The sequence below is a fragment of the Nannobrachium achirus genome (assembly GCF_963921795.1).
Source record: "Nannobrachium achirus genome assembly, chromosome: 6".
Lineage (NCBI taxonomy): Eukaryota > Metazoa > Chordata > Actinopteri > Myctophiformes > Myctophidae > Nannobrachium > Nannobrachium achirus.
The window spans coordinates 56,660,391-56,685,137 of record NC_137815.1 but is presented as its reverse complement, the minus strand read 5'-3'; the positions used below and the strand labels follow the sequence as shown (position 1 = coordinate 56,685,137).

The window sequence follows — 24,747 nt, the reverse complement described above, 5'->3', positions numbered from 1 at the left end:
ACATGGGAATCACTTCACCATAATGAAAACATTAGCAGTGATCTAATCTGTTATTCACGCCTTGTTAGCTTTTATGGGTGTCCATCACTCGCGTTAGTCACACTTACAGCTAAACATTGACATGGGACATGTACATGCACGTGTGTGTGCGTCACTGCATTTCACTTGATTAAATGATTATATGACTTTTCAGTAGAACCACAGTCAAAGTTGCTGAGAGCTAGCCATGTAAAATACAGTACCACACCCATGTCTGTGTTAACCTCATTTAAAAAGAGTTGGCTTTGGCTAAATGTATGCCTCAGGCTCATGCATCTTTCCTTGTTTCTCTTGTATGGAATGCATTGATTTCCACTGGGTTTCCACTCAAAACAATTGCTGCCATTATTTCACCAAAAAAAGGAGTGACACAAATATCTGCTTGATGAATTATTCATCATCAGTTGAGATCCATTAATACATGCATAATCATGTACTGTATATTTAAACAGTATAGTATGTGATTTGAGATCTAATTTCATTAATTGTCATCAAAACTATTTGTATAATAGATGCCACATTCATACAGGTTGGCACGGAAGGTCAGAAATCTGAAGGTCAAAATTGACCTCATTCTAAATAGAAATCACATTTTGGGTGATTGTACTCGTGACACAAACAACAACTAAACATCTTAAAATGTAAAAATAAAATGCCACTGGTGTGTAAGTACCATATGTCTAAATAATTCATTTGGCTTATATGTACAGTACAAGTTTACTAGCCTGGCATCGCAAAACTAATATACATCGGCAGATTCTTCAGGTTTCCAGGCTACAACTGTACAGGGTTCAATGGATGTCCCTCCTAAATAGATCTATTTGTGCATAGAATTCGGCTCATTCATAGCATGCATAATGCCATGTGCACACTGGTGTGTTTTTTTTTCTACTTCAGCATAAGTCTCATCATTATAATGCTTGTGAAAGGATGCTTGTCCTGGATCACAGAGGATTCCTTTGTAGCTCCTCATGCTATCACTTGGTGGTCAGCTTTGTTATAATAGACCTGTTTATCAATTTTACTACATAAGTTTGTGCAATTTTGCATAGAATACCACATCAAATATCATCCTCTTATCATGAGACTGTACTGTAGGTTTAAAACTTCCTTTAGACCTCGATAAAACAATACTGTACTTTCTTTTGGCTAATGCTTTCTTTGTTGCGGACTCAACTAGATTGTCAGGAGAGTGGGGTTGAAAACAAAGCACAATTCATTTTTTTTACTAAAACGACTAAACTACAGAGAGAGAGAGAGAGAGAGAGAGAGAGAGAGAGAGAGAGAGAGAGAGAGAGAGAGAGAACATCTAAGATAATTGTCTGTCTAAATGTACAGTATGAGCTAGATAGGACAAACTAGCATTGGGGTGGAGATTGAAAATGAACTTGGAAATATAATCCATCCATTTAGCTCAGCTGGATCAGGAATATTCCTCTGAGGTATATTCATGGAGAGAATAGAGCAGAAGGTCACATTCTCCATACTGTAGCTTGCTATACGTATAATATGCACAAGTTGAAATTGGCATCAAACATTCAAAATCACAACTTCCTGGAGCCTTTGCAGAATGAATGTCTTTACTTTGGCTAAGCTCTTGTACAAAAGGCATTTCTCTGCCATGTAATATCAATGGCTGTTGTTAGGCCAAGGAACAATACTTGTGTTAGTGGGGAAGACAGATAGCCTGTACAACTTACTGTAAGCAGAGTAGCTGACTGTACTTCTATTGATCAGACCATAAACTCAGGAAGAAAGCTTCCACACTGCCTTAACATGTTTACAGTGAGTAGTCTCTAGATCTACAGTACTTACAGTATGTATATACTGTATAGCCTATGAAGTTCCACTGCACTCTGTTCATTTACATTTACAGGTATTTTAGAACCATTTCACCTTCACCACAGCATCACAGAGGAAGAATCTCTATGTAGGACATCATTATTCTCAAGCCTAGCCCCTTTCAGGTCTGCTTCAGTATTGTGAAAGGGTTTCTTCACTATCTGTGTCATTCACATCACTGCAATGCAGTGCAACAAGAAGTGTCAGTCACAGTGCAGCCCCCTTTATTTTCAACTCATATTCCAGGCTTAAACTGAAGCTCTAATCCAGAGTGACTTCCGAGTGCAGAAGATAGCATGGAGTGCAAGCATCAGCGCTGTGGTGCTGTGTATGCACAAGCAAAGGCATATTCCTGCAAGTAGGCCATCGACAATCATCTATGACAGAATGAAGAAAATACATTTCAGAAAGCATTAATGGGACGAGAAAGAATTAGGAGAAGATCGCGTGACTCAGGGAGGAAAAGGACGATGGGAGATCTTTTGAAATACATTTAAGATAATAGATTATAACAGCATTAATCTTCAAAACAGATGTAGATACATGTTCTGTCCAAGACCACTCCCTGTTCTTGGATTGTATCATTGGCAATTGTGTTACAAACTACAAACTCAGCAGTGTTGTTTGTCACTCTATCGGATTGAAAGTGATCCATTGCAAAGTCAATAAGATGTGTATTGTACTGTAATATAATATGTAGAATAGTAAAAAAGAAAACAAGAAAAAAAGGGAAAAGAAAAGAAATACATTGCGGTATGTACTCTATATAGAAGGCTGCTGCTTTGCCTTTGCCTTGCAGAGATGGAATGGCTACAGCATATCTACTGTATGATTGCATAATGTAGGTGCAATAGTAGATGTGTTTTTAATGCAGCACTTTAAAGTTCCTAACATGGTGCCAAATGAGAGCAAAACAACCCGCTTTCCTTTTGGGCACGGTTCAGCATATCATAAACATAAGGATTTCAGACGACTAAATATGAAACTAAATATGAATCTTGATAACATAATGGGGAGCTGTGGCAGAGGGGGAAACATTTAAATGAGATCCTAGTGAGTCAGTATGACCCACTTAATAATTTTCTCCCAATATAGTCATTATGCCACTTCAAACCCCAATGTAGTCCCCAATGCCGACACACTGGTCTTGGCGAAGGTATTTGTTTCCTCTGATACTGTACATGTCACCACATTCTTCTTTATACCTGACAGTGAGGGGACGTAGCACATGCAGAGGCACAAATTCTCCTTACCAGTTCTGCTCCATGCTGAGAAGGTGCCCTGACCAACCTGTAGGAGTCATTAGTGCAGAGATCACCCTCCCCAATTGGCTTCCCGTCTGCAAACATGGCTAATTGTGTTTATTGGAGCACCCAGCCAAGCCAGACAAGTGGGGGATTCGATCCCCAGTCTGTCTCCGTGGTGGTGAACAGGAACTTTAGCCGTGCGCTACCCGGAAGCCCCGGTCACATTTTATTGATTTATTAATATGCCACAGTGAATCAGCGCATGGAGTCATATTATTGTCTGCCTATTGTTGTGAACATGGCACAGCTGTGAATTACTGCCAGCCAGACACATGCAGTCTCCGCAAACCAGAGACAAATAATGTTCTGTAGTTGCACAATGTTTATGTGGACGTGCATGCACATAACAATAAACACACACACACACACACACACACACACACACACACACACACACACACACACACACACACACACACACACACACACACACACACACACACACACACACACACACACACAATAGAGAGAGAGAGAGAGAGAGAGAGAGAGTGAAGGAGGACATAGTCTGCATTTTTCTTCTTGAACTGAAGACGTAAATGTTTTATGATATATTGTTGTGCATGACTGACCCACAGACCCGGAGTCACAGAGGAAGCGGACTGTGCAGAATGTCCTTGACCTCCGGCAGAACCTGGAGGATACGATGTCCAGTCTGCGTGGCTCCCAGCTCAGCCATAGGTGAGATGCAGAACACCTACAATATCTCTTCTATTTGTTACACCCTTACTATTGTAGGCCTATGTCTTGTAAATGTTTCATGAGAACCGGATTAGTGTTTGTGTTATCCGAAAGAATAAAAACCACAAGCCGAATTATGTCATAGTTTAGCGAGCAAGGGTAATCCACCCCTTCTCTAAAGTGAGCAAACAATGGATGAATAATTGGATTGATACATAACACAATCATGTGTAAACAATTGTCAAGTGTGCTCGGAGAGTTGCCACATGGCTAACATCTGGCTTCCACCTTTCTCAAACCTCCCATTTCTGTTTTCATGACTTCATCATGTGCATCCCTCTGTGTAGAATCTGACTGAAAGAATTTAAATAGCCTCTGAGCTTCCCATGGACATTTGCGCAAGAGACCATACACTTACAGTTGAATATTTTGATGTAGAACTTTTACAGTATTTGTTCTTCCTTCCCCAACAAAAGATAGATACACCTCAATTGTTAAAAATTAAACATTGATCTGAAAATATATTACATTATGTCACTTTGAAAATAAAGAATCCTTTGAGTCCTTTTGGGGAGTGCTTTCAGGTATTTATTAATCTAAACCCTAAGCACTGCAGACCTTTATGAGACCAGGCAATCATTGGAAGTCTTGCAGCAAATAACTAAAAAGACCTCTGAAATGAGCAGGTGTGTTTGTTCTTTGAACTCTATTCCCCATTCACCAGCACGTCAACTTATCTGTATCATGATGAAATATTCAATATAAAATAAATAAAACACACTAAAGCTTGTAACCTCAAAGTAGATAATATGCAGTGCAGTGGCTCAACAGAAGACAGCCAAGACTAGTCATTCTGTATTCATGGACTTCCTTGTCCTAGCTTTCATTTTGGGTTTCTCTTATCTCCAACCAGCGATAATGTGCATGGCTCATCTCTGCTGGGGATGGCTTTGAAGTTCTTGATGGGATCTTCGTTTGACATGAGCTAACTCGTTTGAGCTTGTAGAGTTTACACTTGGAATTTTTGCAGTCTGCGTGAAACAAAAGCATGGATTAATACTGACAATAACTAGATGAAATGTTATGTGCTGCACCACTGTAATTGTGACACAGATTTTTTTTTAATATATAATGTTCAGTAATTCTATTGCACTTAAGTCTAAAAAAAAATCTTCCAAGGCATTTATAGGAATTCTTAAGTTAAACTTTGTATTTATTTATTTAACAATTTAGCAACAATTCAAAATGGTGTCCTCTGTCAAAACCATAAAGGGACAGTGTTGTCCCCAAGTATTATGCATTATGAGATTGTCAAAGGTTTTTACATTACTGTAGTTTCAACAGTCACCAACCATACCAATCACCATCTACAAATGGATAAAAATACTCCCATGGTCGCAGCTATTGCATTATTTATTTGCGTGGGTTGGTGCATTCGGTTATGTAATCGCCAGACCTGGAAGATGCTCCCAGTCATTGCAAGGGCATTTCAGAACCTGACCCACTTAAAGTACAGACTTTAAAATGAATACTTTGCTGAGCCCTCTGCACAGGATCATTATCATCCGCAGTAAAAATCCATTTCTATTTTCCACCCACATTGTAGTGAAAGAACGTTCTCAAGACGCATGAAGACTATGAACACTTAAATTGGTGATTGTAGACATCCTGTGCAGAGAGAGAAAGAAATAAGGAAGAGAAAAGTGCCCCTTTAACACAGAGATTATAGTATATCCTACTTGTCCTTGAGTTCTGAAATGACATCCTTCCAGCTTTAGTCCCTGACGGTTTTGAATTGAGATTGTACTGCTGTATCTGGGTCACCAGCAATTATATGCCACTAAGGATTTATTTTTTAAGCTAAAATATGGGACTTATTTGAATGAATAATATGTTATTTTAAGTCTGTATGGCAGGTAGAGACAGAGTACAGTATATTAATACTATATAACTGGAGGTGAAGGTGTTGGATAGGACAACTGACTGGTTGGCAGTGGTCAAAATGACCTCGCTCCATCAGGACAGATATCGGACATAAAACTGATTGTAGCTCTAAATTTTGGTGACAAAGAAAATAGTTTCTTTATATATGGTTTACCTTTATGTTCCACTGACCGATAAAATGTAATATCAGGGGCACTGGGACAGTCACCTGGAACATACGGTAATGTTTTTTTTTAATGGTGTGACTGTAGGCTAAGCTGTCTAGAACAGAGTTTGTCTTTGTCTATATGTAGAGGTGGGACAAAATCATTGTTTTTCACGTCCCAAATAAGAAACTCTCAAGTGTTTGCTTTCAAGTCCAAAGTCAAGTCCAAATCCTAAACATTTTGTTTCAAGTCCTACAAGTCACAATGCCATTTCAGTTACTAATATATAAGTTTGCAGTTTCTCCATCTGTGAATTTCAACCCACAGGTTTTGCATATTGCTATTCTTTTTTTGTTGACCACCTCCTAGTTTTTATACATACACGGACGCTATTCCAGTAATCTTTTGCACTGGCTTTCCAGCAACTTCATTGGATGCAGTGATGTTGGATGTGTGAAACATGTTTCAATATGCTAGGATATTCTGAACAACCATGACATCACTGATGGGATTTCTGACAAATAGCTTTAGCTGATGAAGTGAAGCGATATTAATTGAATTAAATTAAGTTTTGTGAGACACTTTTTAAATAACATACTTTTTAAATATTTGATCTGATCCAACTGACTTCCCACTGGGCATGGCATTCCCTCGGGTCCTCTGCAATACCCACGTCCACTTTGAGATGGTAACGTTGAGCTTGTGATATTTCAGAGCGATGTCAGAGCACACTCTGTGGACTGCACAAACTGCTGATTTTAACACCATCAAAAAAGAAAGACACCAACATCTGCAAATCTTTAAGAAACTATTGCTACCTATTTGATTTGAATTACATGTTCCACAAGGATAAGTGCTTCCACTCAAACCACTCTTGACCTGTTGTTGGTGTTGGACCATCCAGGATCTCAAAGAGAGGGGTTGTGGACTTGGACCTAAGCAACCATGCCATCATCTATTCAAGAAAGGTCCAGAGATCTGCATTAGGTCGCCACAAACCAATCAAAGAAAGTCAGATCTCAGAGAGGCTCAATGATGTTCACAACTACCCCACCAGAGTTAGCTCCACACATTTTGTGCCATGTAGGCAAAACGTCAATCAATCAATCAATCAATCAATCAATCCACAGTGGAAGTTCCTCAGGAGGAAAACAAAAGACAAAGATATAAACTAAACCTTTCTCCCCATGCCCCTAGCTGTCTGGACAGCAGTAACGTCGGCTACGATAGCGACGAGACCAACGCTCGCAGCATGTCCAGCCTGTCCAACCGCTCCTCGCCTCTCTCCTGGCGCCACGGCCAGTCCAGTCCCCGTCTTCAGGCAGGCGATGCCCCTTCCTCCACGGGAGGAGGATACCAGGGCGGTAGGACGGGTTCGCAGTATACAGCCCACACAATGCCAGCACGCTGCCTTAGCAGTCTTAGCAGCACTTCCCGCATCGAGCTCATCGAGGGATTGGATGACGTCGACCTCAAGTCTGGTTACCTGAGTGACAGCGACCTTGTAGGCAGCAAGAGTCTGCAGGAGGATGACGACAACCTGGCTAATGGGTAAGAGAGACTCAAGATAAATCCTTGTATCTGTGACGTTTTGATGATCAGTATAAGCAATTGCTAACCATCCAAATGTTTACAACTTTTCTTGCTGGAGGGCCCTATTTTGGGCATGTCGTTATCAACACGTGAGCTTGTAGATTGGCTGTTTTTGTGATTAAATAAAAAGTGGTGATTCTTTTGCACATAAGTTAAATGTTCCCAAATATAAACTTTAATCAAAAGTAGTTTTTCATTATGTATCAGAAAATGTACATTTCACGAAATATTGGTGGCAAGGAATGTGGCATTGGTTGGCAAAATGCACTGACACATCGTCCTTCCTGCCTCCACCGTGTCACATGAAGAGTGATTTCATTATTAGATCTCATAGACTAAACATTAAACATGGTCCTATGATTATGTCCTGTTTCAGTGTTTGCAAATATCAATACCTGAAACGTGGATCCAAACGATTTAGCAACACAACAAATGACATTGACATGGTCTATAATCACTATACAGATTAGCCCACTTCTATAATTAGGTTCTCAATCGCATTGCTCCATGCACAATATTAGCCAGAATATGCATTCAAGAGAGTATCCAATAACAGTAAATATCTCCACTCTAGATGGTACCCCCATTGAATGGGTGGAGCGTTATAAATATCTAGGTTTCTGGTTGGATAAACATCTCAACTTTAAATTTCATATTGATGCTCTAGGAAAGAAGCTTAAATTCACTTTGGGTTTTTTCTACAGGCTGAAGGCCTGTTTTGCTCGCTCCTCCCGCAAACGATTGGTAAATGGTTTGTTCTTGTCCCAGCTGGATTATGGGGACACCATTTATAGGTTTGCTTGTGCCTCCACTTTGGCCAAATTAGATCCTCTTTATCACGCAGCTCTGAGATTCATAACAAATTCGCCTTTCAGGACTCATCACTGCATGTTGTATGCTGCAGTTGATTGGTCTTCATTGACATCTCGCAGGTTACAACATTGGTTGAATTTTGTATACAAAGCGTTACTTGGGGAGATTCCTTTCTATATTTCCTCCAAATTTGTACTGGTTAAGAATGGGCTAAATCTCAGATCAAATGCCTGGTTACGATGTGTAGTACCTACATTTACATCTGAGGGAGGCAAAAAAAGCCTCTCCTTTTTTGGCCCCTGGTCATGGAATGACCTTCAGTACAGTCTCAAATTGGCTGTGTTAATTCCCTTGAGAAGTTTTAAGAGAATCACTCTAGATAGATCTACAAATGCTTGTACTTGTTCAGATCTGTAATTAATTTGCTCTGTGATCTCTTCCTTTGGGTACATTGGGTACACTGTGCGTGCCGTGTACTGCTACCTGTAAATTGCAAACTAGTTTTATTATTTAGTGTACATTTTGTATTTTTTGTATTTCTTAGGTATCTGTTTGTGTATCATGGATGTTCTATTTTTGTTGTGATGTCTTGTAAATAAGCAAGGATTGTGTAATTTTTTATTTCTGCCTCTTGGCCAGGTCACACTCGTAAAAGAGATCATGTCTCAATGTGTTTTTATCTGGTTAAATAAAGGTTAAATAAAAAAAAAAAAAAAAAAAAAAATTCAAATATTATTTAACAGATTAAAAATGTACACGCACACACGCACACACGCACGCACACGCACACACAAGAAAGTAAGTAATAGACATGATTGTTAGCTAAAGGTTTGGACTTGACACTTGTGCTTGGTACAGGTCTATCAAAAAGCTTTCGTCAGCAGTCTGTCTGCAACTAAACATCCTTGTTCTTGGTCTTGAAGGAATTCTCAAAGCAGCAACCCTTTTTCTCTCCTAGAGAAAAGCAGAGCTGAAAAGGATTTTTGCTGAGTCTGACTCTCAAAACCTTTGCAGAGGCTAGGCTAGTATTATTGAATGTTCAAAGGAAAAAGTGTTATTGTGATGTGAAGTATTATTGTGGGAGTGGTATCATATCAGTATTTTGTCAGTAGGCAAATGAGCTGAAAAGAGGCTTATATAATGTAGGATATTATTACAATGGAATGCAATACAATTTCAAATACAATGTCTTCCAGATGATTCCAGATGCAAAGACATTGCACATTAGGTTTTATATCGTAAAAGCTTTTTCGCTAATATACAATTGCTGTATGCAATTGGATGTTGAACTTACGTCTACCATCCATTATAACTTGTTGCTGCATACAGACAGGATTACTTCAATCTTTCAACCATAGTTGTTATATAAAGTAATATGCATGTGAATCTATCTATCACACTTCCATCATTCAGCTTATTGTTTATTGAAAACAGAGAGAGAGAGAGAGAGAGAGAGAGAGAGAGAGAGAGAGAGAGAGAGAGAGAGGGAGAGATGTGAACGAAAGCAAGAAAGAGAATGAAAATGAATCCAGGCCAGTCCTCTGGTGTGATTTGAGCAGCTTTATCACTGCTGCACATGCAGTGGGATTTCAGTGGGATTTGCCAGGTCACGTCTTACTATGGAGACTGTATTGGGGACAAGACTGGTTTCAAAAGAGGAGGAGAAATTAGAGTAAAGAGAGTTGAAAAGATGTGATATGGAGAGGGACAGCGGCTTCTTTTAACGGTCCCATGGAACTGGGTTATCTCAAAATGTGTTATAATTTAGCTTTTTTCTTTTTTTCTTTAATTTGTTTTTCCATTTTTGGCACTGTGTTTTTTGCACAACACTTGAATTCCATCATCCCTAGTCTTGGGGGGAACATTCACCAAAATTAGCAGCATTGTGAGGATGTAGAGGCTAATAGATTTGGTGTAGGGTGAAAAAAGAGCGTATCAAGTAGGCTATACGGTTTCAACTCGGGTCAGTCTTACTCGTATAGAAGGTTTAAGTGTTTAAACATAAATGTTTCCATTTGATGTACACGTACTACTAGGCAATTTTCATTTTCAGTCCCTTTGACAGGATGTGATTAAAACATGGAACAACAAACAATGTCAAATGAAAACAAGAACACGCATTTTACAGTAGTCCTACATCCAAAGTTACATGTCACACCCACCCACAAAGCCAGCTAAAATGACATGAAATGATAACTAGAAGTTATTTGCGTAGAAGAGAAGACCATGAGATAACATGCCAATGGTTACAGAGTTGAGTGTCTTTTTACAGTCTTTTTGGAGCTGTGTGAAGCACAGGCTCCCTATACGTGGCTGTGTGGGTCTGTGTGTGTGTGTGTGTGTGTGTGTGTCTGTCTGTCTGTCTGTGTGTATGTAGCCTGAACTTCCTAAACTTCGGCACGCCACTAGTCCCACAGTTTTGCCACCACACACTCGCGCCATATGTCAAATCGACCGGCTTACTCGGGAATCGTGGGCTATTACTTTTATAAGAGAAAGGTTCTATAGTTTAATTGATATTAATTTATTAGTGAATTAATTTTCCCCATTGACTTATAATGGGAATCGCAAAAACTCACATTCAATTATTTGTCTCTCGCAAACCATAGGGGCTAGAGTTTCAAGACTTGGAGAGGAGGTTCATAATGATTTCAAGGATTAAATAAAAAATAATTGTGTCATTTGGCCGCATGGTGGCGCCATAACACCCCACTTTACATTTTGGCCTGTAACTCTTGAACCGTAGGTCGTAAAATTAAAAATATTTTTTCCCTGGATTCCTTGGGTCATGACGCATCTCCCCATATAGGCCACGCCCATTTGCGCCATGATAGATTTTCCGCCATCTTGAATTTTCTCCAAAACACACTTTTTGCTCCTTTTCCTACATATTTTCTTCAAATATCACAAAAAACGGTACACATGATCCACACACACACACACACACACACACACACACACACACACACACACACACACACACACACACACACACACACACACACACACACACACACACACAGCTCCACTTCACACGGGTGTGATTTTTAGTGTTGTTTTAAGTCATTTAAAGCCGTTCCTGCGAATACTCGTGAAATATTAAAAGGTATCTAGAGTGCCGATCCCGCGATGTCGCGGGCTATTTACTGTATATACAGTAAAGCTGGCAATGGCTACGTACCGTCCGTTGAAAAGTGCTGGCACGGGTGGAGTCGCCGATTCATCATCATCGCGCATCCACGTGCACACAATAGTGATCCCATAACATTGAAACCATGGGTCTTTCTCATCTTTATAGTCCATTTTCTCCAAAAAACACTTTTGATGCCAAGGATGGCATTAGATTGTCGCTAAAATAACAAAAGTATAAAGGGATCCATCTTCCACCCCTGTTTACAATTAATACTACTGATACTGACAATAAAAAAGGATAACAATTATGGTAATTGTACTGTAATGTACTTACGATTTTGGAGGTAGAGAGTGACGTGAAAATAAAAATAGTATAACATTGATGAAGTCAGGGCTAAACAGGGATTATTCTTCATGGGCACCATTCCTAACAGTGACACCCACCTATCCAAATTAATCTGCCCGTTTTCTGTCCCTGTACCTCTGCATCAATAACCTGACTTTCGTCAGATGGTGGCAGTAGTGCGTTGCCCTACTTTACCATCTGAGCTCTCTCGGGGGGAGTTGATAACGCTCGTAAAGCCCCGGGCCGGACCAATCAGCGGCAGCTACGGGCGGGCTCTGAGCGGCTCTGAGCCAATAGAGTCTGATTGCAGACCACGTGGAAACACAGGAGGCGGATTCTGGGTGTAACGTCATGCAGACAAGCCAATATGAGTGGTTGGAGTTGGCACTCCCAGACTGTGATAGACAGACGGCCCCATCCAATCACATGCTAAATAATTTTAAAAAATGGCCCGCCCCTTACATCGAGTCTGCCGGAGCAGTCCCAGATGTTAGTAGCAGAGTGGTATGCGGCCAGGCAAACGCACTGCTGCTATCATCTGGCGCAGTCAGGTTACTGCATCAACCGCTATGGCAGTATTTCTCAATCTGTGGGTCAAGAGACTCGAGACCCCCAGGGGGGTCCCTAATGATTTTGGGGGGTTCCCGGTTGACTGTGAAGTGACAATTTAAGTAACCTTTTTAATACATAATAAAAAAAAGTAGAAAACAAAGAAAAAGACCATTACTGAATCAAAGTTATTAACAAACTATACTAAAAAGATTCGTCAAACATTGGCCAAAATAATTGTCAAATAATATAAGAAAGAGACAAAGATTTTGAAAATATCGGTCCGTGGAACTAAACAAAATGAGTCAACCAAAATGTAATGCCAAAACTCCTACATTTCAAGTGCTGGGTGCAGGGTCGGGGGGGTGGTGGTGGGGGTCCCAGTTGAAATATATGATTATTTTGGGGGGTCATAGCCTGAAAAGGTTGTGAACCACTGCTCTATGGGACTTCTAATAAACATGATGTGGGTGGATCTGGAACTCTCCTCTATTTAATAGTCCTGCAAGCTACAGTGATCCTAAACTGCTGACGTGGTAAAAAAATAAATAGAAGTCCCATCATGCTTGGTGTATTGCCACCCATGCAGACGACCTCCATGCGCGGGGTTCAAGGTGACTGTGAGAATCCCCGGCATCCCTATTGTGTACCACCTGTCTCCAGCTTATAATCCATGATCCCAGGCCTTTTTTTGCATTTCCATTGAATATACAAGAGAAATGACATTTAGCTCACTGCTATCTGTGCAGTATTGGCAATAATGATGACATTGCACGGAGGACATTTTCCACTTGACTATGGCATTCCTTAATTGTAAAACAATGCCCTGACATCGCTAGTTCATCCCCTGGGTCGCGGAAGTTTTTCTCTTTGGAGAATAACATCGGGTCATCTTGAAATCGTCTCATTTAAGCTCCAAAAATAAACAAACTGTCTCGGAGGATGTGACTCTGTATCGTTTACAATAGTCAGTCACTCATATTTGTTAAAGTCTGTATCTGGTGAAAATGTTACTTCGGCGGTGGTTGATTCTTCATATCCATATACGTCAAAACGCCGGGATCATTTGTTTATTTTTCGAACACTGTTCTTATTTGATGCCATAAAAAAAGTCAATGGGAATTCAGAATGGGGGGAAAAAACACAACCAGATAGGAGGATGCGTAGATTACGTCAGACTTTAGTGCTCTATATACGGTATGCTGGCAAATTGGTGTCGCATTGGTGTCATTAGAAAATGTCCTTGTCATCTTATGGTCTCTTAGGAATAAGGACATGCTATAGTGACAGTCTACACAAGGGTGAATATTGCAGTGCCTCATGAATATAATGTTGGCCCTGGTGTGGATAATTGCTTAATCCAGTTTCCGAAATAGGAGCAACATCACTTGCTCCAGTTTCCTCTGTTACTTACATCACTTTGCATATTTGTGAATGTTTGCATTTCCGCTGCACAGCCCTTGAGAGAATGATAATCCATATTAGTGACACACACACATACACATACAGTCACACATGCACGCACACACCGTTTAGCTCATTGAGAAGCATCAGCCTCATCCCTTGAAAACTGAACAGGCTCCTCCTGCGTATCCATGGAAACCGTCCAGAAATCAACTGAGCAGGAGAGGTGTAATTTCTGCACCCCCCTTTTTGAACCCACATTATTTATACATTTTCACTGGTGTGACAGAAATCTTACTGTAACGAGGTGTATGCCAAATGAAATGGCATGTTCTATTAAATATCACGAGGATATTTTACAATTGTATTTGAAAAAGCAACACAGGACTTGCTTGCCCTATGCACAATAAGATTATTTTAATGCATTATAGCCGGATAAGCAGTAAACACTGGAACATGATCTAACAGTAAAATAATCAGTCCTGAGTGCCTGGCTGCAACATCTCCCTATTATGTGTTGCCTCTGTGGGCAGACTAACCTGCAGTACATGGCTGGTGGTGTAATGGCTATTGATTAACTCACCAGCCAAACACTACTGGCTGCATGAGCCTATATGTGTACACACTGACAGTAATCACTGCTACTGTGAGCCTCATCAGTCATCTAGTAGGCCTATTACCTGCATTTCTCCTCATAGCATCCATCTAACAGCCATGAGAGAAATATCTACTTCCCTTATAGTATACCTATACTTAAGGACAGTGTAGCATATTGTGCAGTTGGGCTTAATTTGTGATTTTACCCAAGCCTTAGATTCTCTGTTGAGTGCTACAGATGAGAACTTAAGTTATTCAGCCCTCTACTATAGTATTTTCTTAAAATACTAATCCAATTCATTTTGTTATGAAAACGCTATACTCTCCAAATTACATTCGTGTCCATTCAAGCTTTGAATGTTCATAGTCCGGCGGGCACGTCCTGATAAGCCAAACGCCGATAAGGCAAACGCCGATAAGCCAAACTCCTTTTTTTTTAAAAACCTCCTTTTGTTATGGTGAAATGTGAGCTCACCTGCATCGCGTTTCATTCCATTCATGCGTTTATCGTGCGCTTGCCCAGGCCTTACGGCCTGGACATAAATATAATGATTGCATTCACCACAGCTACGTAACTCGCGCGGCGCTCCGCCGGCCGCACGGCCCTGGCCCGCTCTTCGCGGGCACTCGCGGTCCGCTGGCCTTCGCGCCGCTTGCAATGTCGTGGACAATAACTGTGACATATAACCATTGTATTGCTAAAAATAAGGAGGCTACTCTGTTTCCTTAACGGGACGGCAGAAGATCACTACGGTAGGAGACCCGGGCAGTACATTTGCGTTTGCCTTATCGGCGTTTGACTTAGCGGGATTTCCCCAGTCCGGCTGCCAACTTAGCATTTATGCTAAGTTGGTATCATAGGTATGATATTTGGTATATATTTTTTTTTATTGGCCTAAAATGTTGTCTATATATATACGTTCATGAAACCACCTGCTGACGGCCTGTCAGCATTGAGCAATTTCTTTTATAGGGGGTAAAAGTTTGGGCCCATCATATACTACTAGAAGGTCGGCCATCCTTTGGGCGGCCGAGCGTTTAGTCGGTGACCTGGCCAACTCGGGAACGATGTAAATAGGGAATGAATGCCCCACCCTTTAATGCAAACCCCATTATACCTGTTGTCATAGGACCCGTTTTGACCATCTGTTTGCTTGTGTACATATATGCCCATATATGGAGATATATGTCTGTCTGCGTCCATTTTATGCTCATATATGGAGATATCTGTCTGTCTGCGTCCATGTTATGCCCATATATGGAGATCTCTATATCTGTCTTCTGTGTCCCTTTTATGCCCATATAATATATGGGCTATGGAGATCTCTGCCCTTCGGGCGGCCAAGCGTCTAGTCCGGTGCCGGCCTACTCGGGAATGATGTAAATAGGGAATGAATGCCCCACCCTTTAATGCAAACCCCATTATACCTGTTGTCATAGGACCCGTTTTGACCATCTCCATATATGGAGATATCATGCCCTTATATGGAGGTATCTGTCTGTCTGCGTCCATTTTATGCCCATATATGGAGATCTCTGCCCTTCGGGCAGCCAATCGTCTAGTCGGGGCCTGGCCTACTCGGGAATGATGTAAATAGGAATGAATGCCCCGCTCTTTAACGCAGACCCCATTTATCTGTTTGCCTGTGTCATTTATGCCCTTATATGGACATCTCTGTATCCGTCTGTCTGGACCCTGCAATAATACTTAGCCTGCTTGCTTTGCCACCCGTGGGGAATGATGCCCCTCCGGTTGCATACCCATCATACCCGTTGTTCGGTTATTGCCTAGCGGACATCAGTGCATACGGAGAATCCAAACTCCGCACCGCGGCGGGGAACGCGCGTGCCGAATCTGAAGCCGGTGGGACGAACGGTTCTCGAGATACGCGGATTACATACACACACACAGACAGACACGCAGAGATTTCTCGCATTTATAGATAGATATAAGGAAAAAAATACCCCCCAAAAATCTGCTTTAAGTAGCATGTGAGGGGTCAAACTAGTAGCCGGGGAGCCACAGGCCCAAAAGCTCAAAGAATAGGGTTTTACCTGTGACATCATGACATACTTTTTATTTTAGTTTTTTCTATTAATTTGGTCATTAAGGTACACAGAATGAGAGGCCTGCTCTGCCGGAAACTCTGCGAAAAAAAGTTATGGCCATTTGTATATTCACTCCATCGACTTCAATATACAGGAAAGAAACACACCAAAAAGATATGCTTTAAGTAGCATGTGAGGGGTCAAACTAGGGGTTCTTGATTATTCTGAATCCATTGCAAGCATTTGTTTTGCATGAAAAACATTCCTTGGGCTAGAAAACGGACCAAAATAACGGTGAAAAGTGATGACTCATCACTTTTCACAGGTTTGAGAGGCTGAAATCTAGCCCAAGGAATGTTTTTCATGCAAAACAAATGCTTGCAATGGATTCAGAATCATGAAGAACCCTTAGTTTGACCCCTCACATGCTAATTTTTTTGGTGTGTTTTTTTCCAGTATAGTGAAGTCAATGGGAAAAAAAAATTCGCAGTGTTTCCGGCAGAGCAGGCCTCTCATTCTGGGTACCTTATTGACCAAATTAATAGGAAAAACTAAAATTTGGAGTATGTCATGACATCACAGGTCTTCTCTCATTTTGGCACAGTGGCTCCCCGGCTATAGGGGTTTATAATAATTTTGAATCCATTGCAAGCATTGGTTTGGCATGAAAAACATTCCTTGGGCTTAAAAAGCCCCCCACAAAATCGTGAAAAGTGATGACTCATCACTAAACCATATTTTTGTTTGTCTGTTTTTAGGCCAAGGAATGTTTTTCATGCCAAACTAATGCTTCCTTTATAGTATAGTGTATAGTAAGTGATGGGCCCAAACTTTTACCCCCTATAAAATAAATTGCTCAATGCTGACAGGCCGTCAGCAGGTGGTTTCATGAACGTATATATATATAGACAACATTTTAGGGCAATAAAAAAAACGATATACCAAATATCATACCTAGTGAAAAAAAAAAAACATCACAAGGATGCAACTGGGACGTATCATCAGTGATGTAGCCTGGGGTCGACGGGTGTTTCGGGTCTCGCAACATCATACACCCTCGCCCAGGTGACCCAGCCGGGGTTGATCAAGTCCCAACTTACGTCCCAGTAGCTATCCACGATCAGTCCTATTAGGGAAAGACCAGGGTCACTCAATGTGCTGCATCGGAACTACTCTGCCGGGATTGGGGGCAGCGCCACTCTGGCGCATGGAAGAACTATGCTCTATGGGTTGACTCCTGGCCGGGCTCCTCCTACGTCTCACCAGGTCCTCTCCTGGGAAAAAAAACTATATACCAAATATCATACCTATGATACCAACTTAGCATAAATGCTAAGTTGGCATCCGGACTATCAGGGATTCACCATGAAAATAGTCACACCCCAAAATCTAAATTGCGCTACGGCCCGCTACGGCAGTGTTTAACACTTCAAATGTCCATAACTCAGTTACCATTGCTCTGATCAGCACACTATAGGGCTGGTTTTAAAGGCTGCTGAAAATAATTTTAAATTTGCCAGGTCAGTGGCTTTGTGGTTAGAGTGTCCCTAAGATCGAGAGACTATAAAATGGCCCAATGACCCAATACCCAACTTGGCATCAAGTCCCTGCGACATATTAGTGTCATGTCCTGGGGGTGTATGTACGTTCCTCGCGCTACAGAAACAGGATATATGCATCTACACTTTGGGCAACATGACTTACTGCTTACTTATTATTTTTGTCAAGTAGTTTATTTGCCTTTTTTATTTTCCCTCTGATGTTCTCATCTGTGCTTTTTATTAGGCTATTAATGCACTTTTAGTAGCCGTTTAATTCTGTTGTTCTTTTAGCCCGATTTACTTATTGTTTAATATATTCTTTGTGAAGCTGCTTTGTAAATTATGGTTTTAAAAAGTGCTATCAACATGTTATTATTATTATTATTATTACCCTCAATAATATTATTAATAATATTATTATTTCAACTACAAAATATACCAAATGGTATACATCTTTAAATAATTCCTAGGGTACATGATATCTGTTGGTTCAGTATAAATGCACAGACATTGTCCTCATCCTCTAGTCTCCTCCCTTCCCCTCCTCCTTAGATCCTGTTTGAACTAGAAAAGTCAACTGACATTTAATGGCATAAATTGAGACACAGCACGGAAGTAGCAACAATAGCTATTCAACCATGGAAAACAACATTGTCTGTCTTCTAGTGAATGTACAGTATCTTGGGTCTAAAGAGAAAGTTGAAATAGTCCCCCATTTAGCCCTGACCACCTCTAATGAATGTTGGATTTATGAACAGGAGTCATGACTGTTTCCTGCGGGCTCAGCGTTCACGCCACATAGTGGTACAGTACAGCCATCGCTCATACAGTATTGTATTATTACATGCCTTCAAAGTTATTTTCTGAGACTTGGTTTATGAATAGGAGCAGTAATCACATTACATTATGGGTGTAGGTTTGATTTTTCCATACCTGGTATATAAATTATAAGTGCTCTACAGTGCTACTCTGTGTTCACTGCCATTTAAGCGGTGTTGGGTCAATTATGGTCAGAATCCTAGGCTCACCCAGCTGCAGTGTAAGCAGTTTGGTCGAATCTGATGGTTGCTTTTTATGCACAGCGCAGTTTGTCTCGCTGGGAGACTGTTGGGTTTGATCACGATGGCATGTGATTGATGAAGTGAATGCTGTTCTAATGCTTTCAACAGGACATGCTTGTACAGTAGATTGATGCTTTCTCAAGGGGAGGTAACGGAAACATGTTTATCGTTATTGGATTTACTCTTGGCAGATAATATGCTTGAACAGCTTATTTGGGTTTTTTGCACATTAAGAAACAAGCAGGTCATCCGGAGTCGGTTCAGTTTTTAAATGCATTTTTAGTACAATTTCTTGTTCATTTGCACATTTAAAAACAACACATGTGTATCAACAGCATAATAGTGGGTTGTGCAGGTGAGATTTAGAAAACTCTGTGGGATTTAGGCCAATAGGCCTAATGCAGATAGATTTTGATAGACATTTACAAATAATTGCTAATATGGCTTTTCCAGCTTAGCCTTTAATAGATAATTACTCCAAGGAAAGTTGTTGATGTGACCTGAGTGATTATTCTTTATGTAAATATAATACAAAAATATTAAATAATATTGAGAGATTATTTGTTTAATTTGAACCATTTTGAAATATGATCAAAAACATGATTAGCTTTTGCCATAAGAAGAAGGATGTGAAATAAATACATTTGTATCATCTGCAAAAAAGTGAAGCTTCATTGGCTAAAGAACCCTGAAAGGGCACTTGGCTGCCTGCAACGGAGAGCTACACTATCGATGTTTGAAGTTGCCTCACAGGCATTCCATTAGAGCGGGTGGACCTTGACTGGAAGCTGACTGACTGACTGGTAAACAGAGTTGCACCATTTCCTTTTTTGCTCAGTAAGCCTAAATGTCATCGCTGTCACAGTATGTGTAAACATTGTATGTCTAAAACTGTTTCACTTAAACAACTGTATAAATTAACAAAAATAGACAATCTTCTAATTATGCCACTTGTGGGTGTCAATAGTATCACGAAGTAGAGCATTCATTTACGGTGGGGAAAGAATACATGAAAAGTTAAAATATGGAGATAAGAGGTTTCTGGCCGACGGCAACGATGTGCATGAGAACAGAGTAGAGTGGTGTAGAGTGAAGGAAGGGCTATTAGATTGTACTCAGCTAGTAGCACAACCACACAGGCAGAGAGAAGAGGCTGGTGCAGCAGCATCACGCCTCTGATCATGCGGCAACATGGATGGGGGTGTGCTGCCATGGCAACCCTCCTCCACTGACCCACTGATGAGCTGCCTTGTGTGTCAGAGTGGTAGCTGTTGAATGAGTGTGTGTGCGCGCGTGCCGTGCACATGTACGTACTATGCACACGTGTGTGTGTACGTGCCTGTGTGTGTGGGTGACTGTGCACGTGGCTGTGTGCGCACACATTTTTATGAGTGAGAGATGGGTGTGGAGGCTGTGTGCTAACCATTTAATTAGGCTGTAGTGTGAGTAGAGTTGTGGGAGAAAGATGGCTGCCTACGTAGCTATTGTTATAAGCCACTTGTCCCTGCATATTCGGATAGGATCATACAATTATTGACTATGGCAGCAGGAAGTTATTTTATTCTAGTCTGCCTTCCAGAAGCTGCTGTTCCTTCGCTGAATATGCCATGCCTCAAGTGAAGTTGAAATGCATTTTATTTAAAGATAATATCCAGACCGTGCTATGAACAAACATGTTTTGTTGTTCTTTTCCAGCGCTGATATTTCAGTCCTGTTCTTGCCCACATTTGACTGTATAAGATAAGCCAGTGGCTGCTCCTCTGGCAATTATCATTTCCATGGTAACAGTAAAAAAAAAGCTGCCTACACACAGTAAAATGACGAGTTAAAATGAACCCCTTTGGATTGCAGTGTTGTAAAGTAACTAAGTACATTTACTTAAGTACTGTACTTAAGTACAGTTTTGAGGTATTTGTACTTCACTTGAGTATTTCCAATTTCCAATACTTTTACTTCTACTCCACTACATCTCGGATCCAAATATTGTACTCCACTACATTTCTTTGAAAACTTTAGTTACTAGTTACTTTGCAGATATTAAATTATAATATTATAAAACATACATTAACCACTTTAGCCCTATTTTATACCTACGCTATTTGAAAATCGACAATCTAGGGTACAAGCTCTGTGAGCTTCCTAGATCTGCTATTTTCAAACATTTCGTACTTTTACTTTTGGTACTTTAAGTACATTTTGATGCCAACACGTTCATACTTTTACTCAAGTACATTTTGAATTCCGGACTTTTACTTGTAACAGAGTATTTCTATATTGCAGTATTGATACTTTTTTCAAGTAAAAAACTTGAGTACCTTTTCCACCACTGTTGGATTGTACTGTGTGTGTGGATCCGCTGTCGCTGAGTCTGTAGAGTCCCAGGTATTGAAATACGTAATGGTCTCAATCATGGAAACTGTACATATCGACATGCCCGTGGCGCACAAGAGAGTTTTGCAGCAGTCATCTGATCCTAGGTCTGTGCCTCCGGCTGTCTGCCTTCAATTTCCCTTTTCCTGCCTGAGTTGGAGCCCTTCCTCTACAGTCGCTGACTGCTTTCCTGACCAGCGTTCTGACCCACTTTAACCCATCTGCTCTCTGATTGGACCTGCATGGGCCTCTCTGGCGAGGGCTCCATGGGTCCTGGAGGGATTAGGGTTCAGTAGGGCCACCGCTTTACATTTTACGGCCTATGGTTCATATGAGAAGGGACGGTTTCTGTTTTCCGTTGGGGAGATTTTACCATACATGTGCGCTCTCTCTCTCTCTCAATCACATGCACGCACGCACGCACAGGCACGCGCGCATGCACGCACGCACACATACACATACACATACACATACGAGAGAGTGTTTTCTACTGGTGATTCAGTCAGAGTGTATCAAAGGGTGCGCTCGTTTTATTGTCCACGACATTGCAAGCGGCGCGAAGAGCGGGCCAGGGCCGGCCGCGCGAGTTACGAAGCCGTGGCCGGCCGTGCGAGTTACGAAGCCGTGGTGAATGTAATCGTTATATTTATGCCCAGGCCGTAAGGCCTGGGCAAGCCCACGATAAACGCCCGCGCAGTCCGGTGCGCATTTCCGAACGCACCCTTTGATACACTCGGACTGAAACACCAGAGGAAAACACCATCCCATACACATACACACTCTCTCTGTACTTGGTCCTCTCTTTTTCCCCCTCTACACCAAATCTCTTTTCCAAAGATCTACAAGCTTGCCTCGCAAGGTAACCTCCAGAATATGGATGCTAGGGTTCAAGTGGTGGTGTTGTTGATTATTGAAGAACGTTGTGGCCTAGCTGTTACTGCAGAAACTGAGCAAACACAAACAAACGTGTACAGTACACACACACACACTCCTACGCATGCACACGCACGCACGCACGCACGCACGCACACAGAAGTCATCCTCAGACACTCAGCAGTTCCAACATCTGTGCTCAATATGGAGTTTTCCTCCCCCACTGAGAGAGGTTTGTCTAAAATACTGTATGGACAGTTGGACACGACCACCCCACCAACAAGACCACCAGCACCACCTCTGTCCGTGTGAATAATGGCCCCGTCATTACGGTGGCCCCCTGGGGAGCATGAATCATCCTCTGTATCATGTCAATGACGTATGCTCCCTCTTTACACTGGCCTCATGTGGTTGTCTGGGTGTGCAGTTTTCATTACACTAGCATACACACATATCAGTACATTGTGCTCACCCCCCAGGTGGAAATGATAATTTACTGTTTATATCATGTTCCAGTTTGATGAATGTGTTATGAGACACACACTTACCACTTCTTTAAAGATGGGTGCCATGATTTCTTTCCCCCCTAAAAAAATGATGATCAGGCATTATGATTATACTAGGACATTCTTTTCCCCAAATAAGTGCACAAAAAAGTGATACAATTATGTTTTTATGTGGCTACACCCACCAGTTCATTAAGTATGCCTGGTTGTCTGGTGGGTGGTGACCCAGCTTAAGTTAGCCACACCCACAGTGTTGGGTGTATAGTAAAAGGGGAGGTGATGATTATATGATGTCATTAAATCAGTGTTTTTCGACCAGGCCTTTTGACTCAGAGGCTTTCAGCTTTCAGGAAGAAACCAAAAATACACAGGAAAGACGAATTTGCACATTATAACCCCACCTGGAGGTCTATTAGAGTAATGTTAACTCCATAGACACTGGACTCTTGGAAGAGTAGCTGATGGCTAAAAGAGATCCAAATAAAAAATCAAATGGACACATACAAAACAGAAAAAAGTACAAAACTATGGCACCACCTCTTTAACGCTTTGAGTGTACATATGTAACCAAATGGACCCGGTTACATTTGTACACTCGCAGAGTTAATGGATACATTTACAGTGAGGATTTTACTGTGTACTACTCACACTCTCCCCAATGTACTCATTTGAAGTCTGACACAGAATTGCCACTTAATCTGTAGCAAATGAATACAGATTTGATTGGTTTTGGCTGATCTCAACTTTCCTCAATGTAGGTCCGTTTCATTGCTTGAAGTTCTGTTTCCCACGATAGGTCATACTGGACCAGAGGGGTTCTTTGTGGACACATGCAGCCATTCCATTCCATTTGACTGAGAAAATACTAGTTTTCAGGAAGGAAGACGGCAATGCATCCCAGCCATCAGTAGCTCTCGTACAGTCAGAGCTCGATCTGTTTTGTATTATAGAGGACTTTACGTTTTCTGTGTGCTCCATGTTGCATACCCTGCGTTGTGGCTACAGTGGGAAGCTTCCTGTCTGAGGCTGATAAAGATTGTGTGCTCTTTTCCAAGCCTATAGCAAGTTTGGACAGCAGAGTCATTTTCAGGCAGGTGGTTGGAGCAACTATACAGTATAAAAGTCTTGGACGCAATCACTGATGCATCTCAGACTCATTTGCTGCACTGCCACGACAGCGTTCTGCGCCGATGGTAGCACAAACCTGCTTGCTCCATGGTCGAGCTCTATATAGATCAAAATTACAGGAAGATGAGATCCTTGATGTGCTGGAGCAATGCCCTGCCAGTTTTCCTCGTGGGCAGACTTATTGATTGGATGAGATGCTTGAATGGGCATGCAGTATAGGACGGGGTGCATTTCAGCGATGCTCTTACAGCCTACTTAAATGATTACCCCTGTTGTAAGATGGGATCGGTGGGCAGTGAGCAGAGCGATGACACTTCTCTCTCAACAGCAATTGAGAGATTCAGTCCATGACTCCATGACGTCTCCAAATGCCTGAGCTGAAGCAGTTCCTCAAAACACAAACACACGTATATAATAGGCACCCACGCGCGCGCGCGCACACACACACACACAAGCACATGCGTGCGCACACACGCACGCACGCACGCACACACACACACACACACACACACACACACACACACACACACACACACACACACACACACACACACACACACACACACACACAGAAAGTGACCAGGCATTGTTGAGTTATTGTGCCTCCTGCTGGAAATGTTGTGTCACAACAACACCTTAGAGAAAGATTATAGGACAGCCATGCTATAGAGCAGTGGTTCTCAAAAGTTGATTCCAGTGACTTTAATTTCCTGTGTCGAGCTAAAAGGTTTGCGAACCACTGGGTTAGCTTATAGGCAGCGCCCAGCTGTGAATGTGTGTAACTATTTTAGTGAGAAGCAGGATCCTCTTGAAGAAGAAATCTGTC

The 24,747-nt window shown here is 41.5% G+C and overlaps 1 protein-coding gene across 5 annotated transcripts in view; it reads left to right on the top strand.

The window, feature by feature from the left end:
- The window catches only part of nav1b (neuron navigator 1b), a 97,604-nt gene that overhangs the window by 29,867 nt on the left and 42,990 nt on the right, over positions 1–24,747 (top strand). For 3 of the 5 annotated variants that reach the window (XM_080727438.1, XM_080727441.1, XM_080727439.1), the window contains 2 exons: positions 3,767–3,869; positions 7,157–7,510. In XM_080727438.1, coding sequence (XP_080583564.1) covers positions 3,767–3,869; positions 7,157–7,510 — 457 coding nt within the window. The remainder of the gene's footprint in view (positions 1–3,766; positions 3,870–7,156; positions 7,511–24,747) is intronic. The other 2 variants (XM_080727442.1, XM_080727440.1) reach the window with 1 other exon arrangement.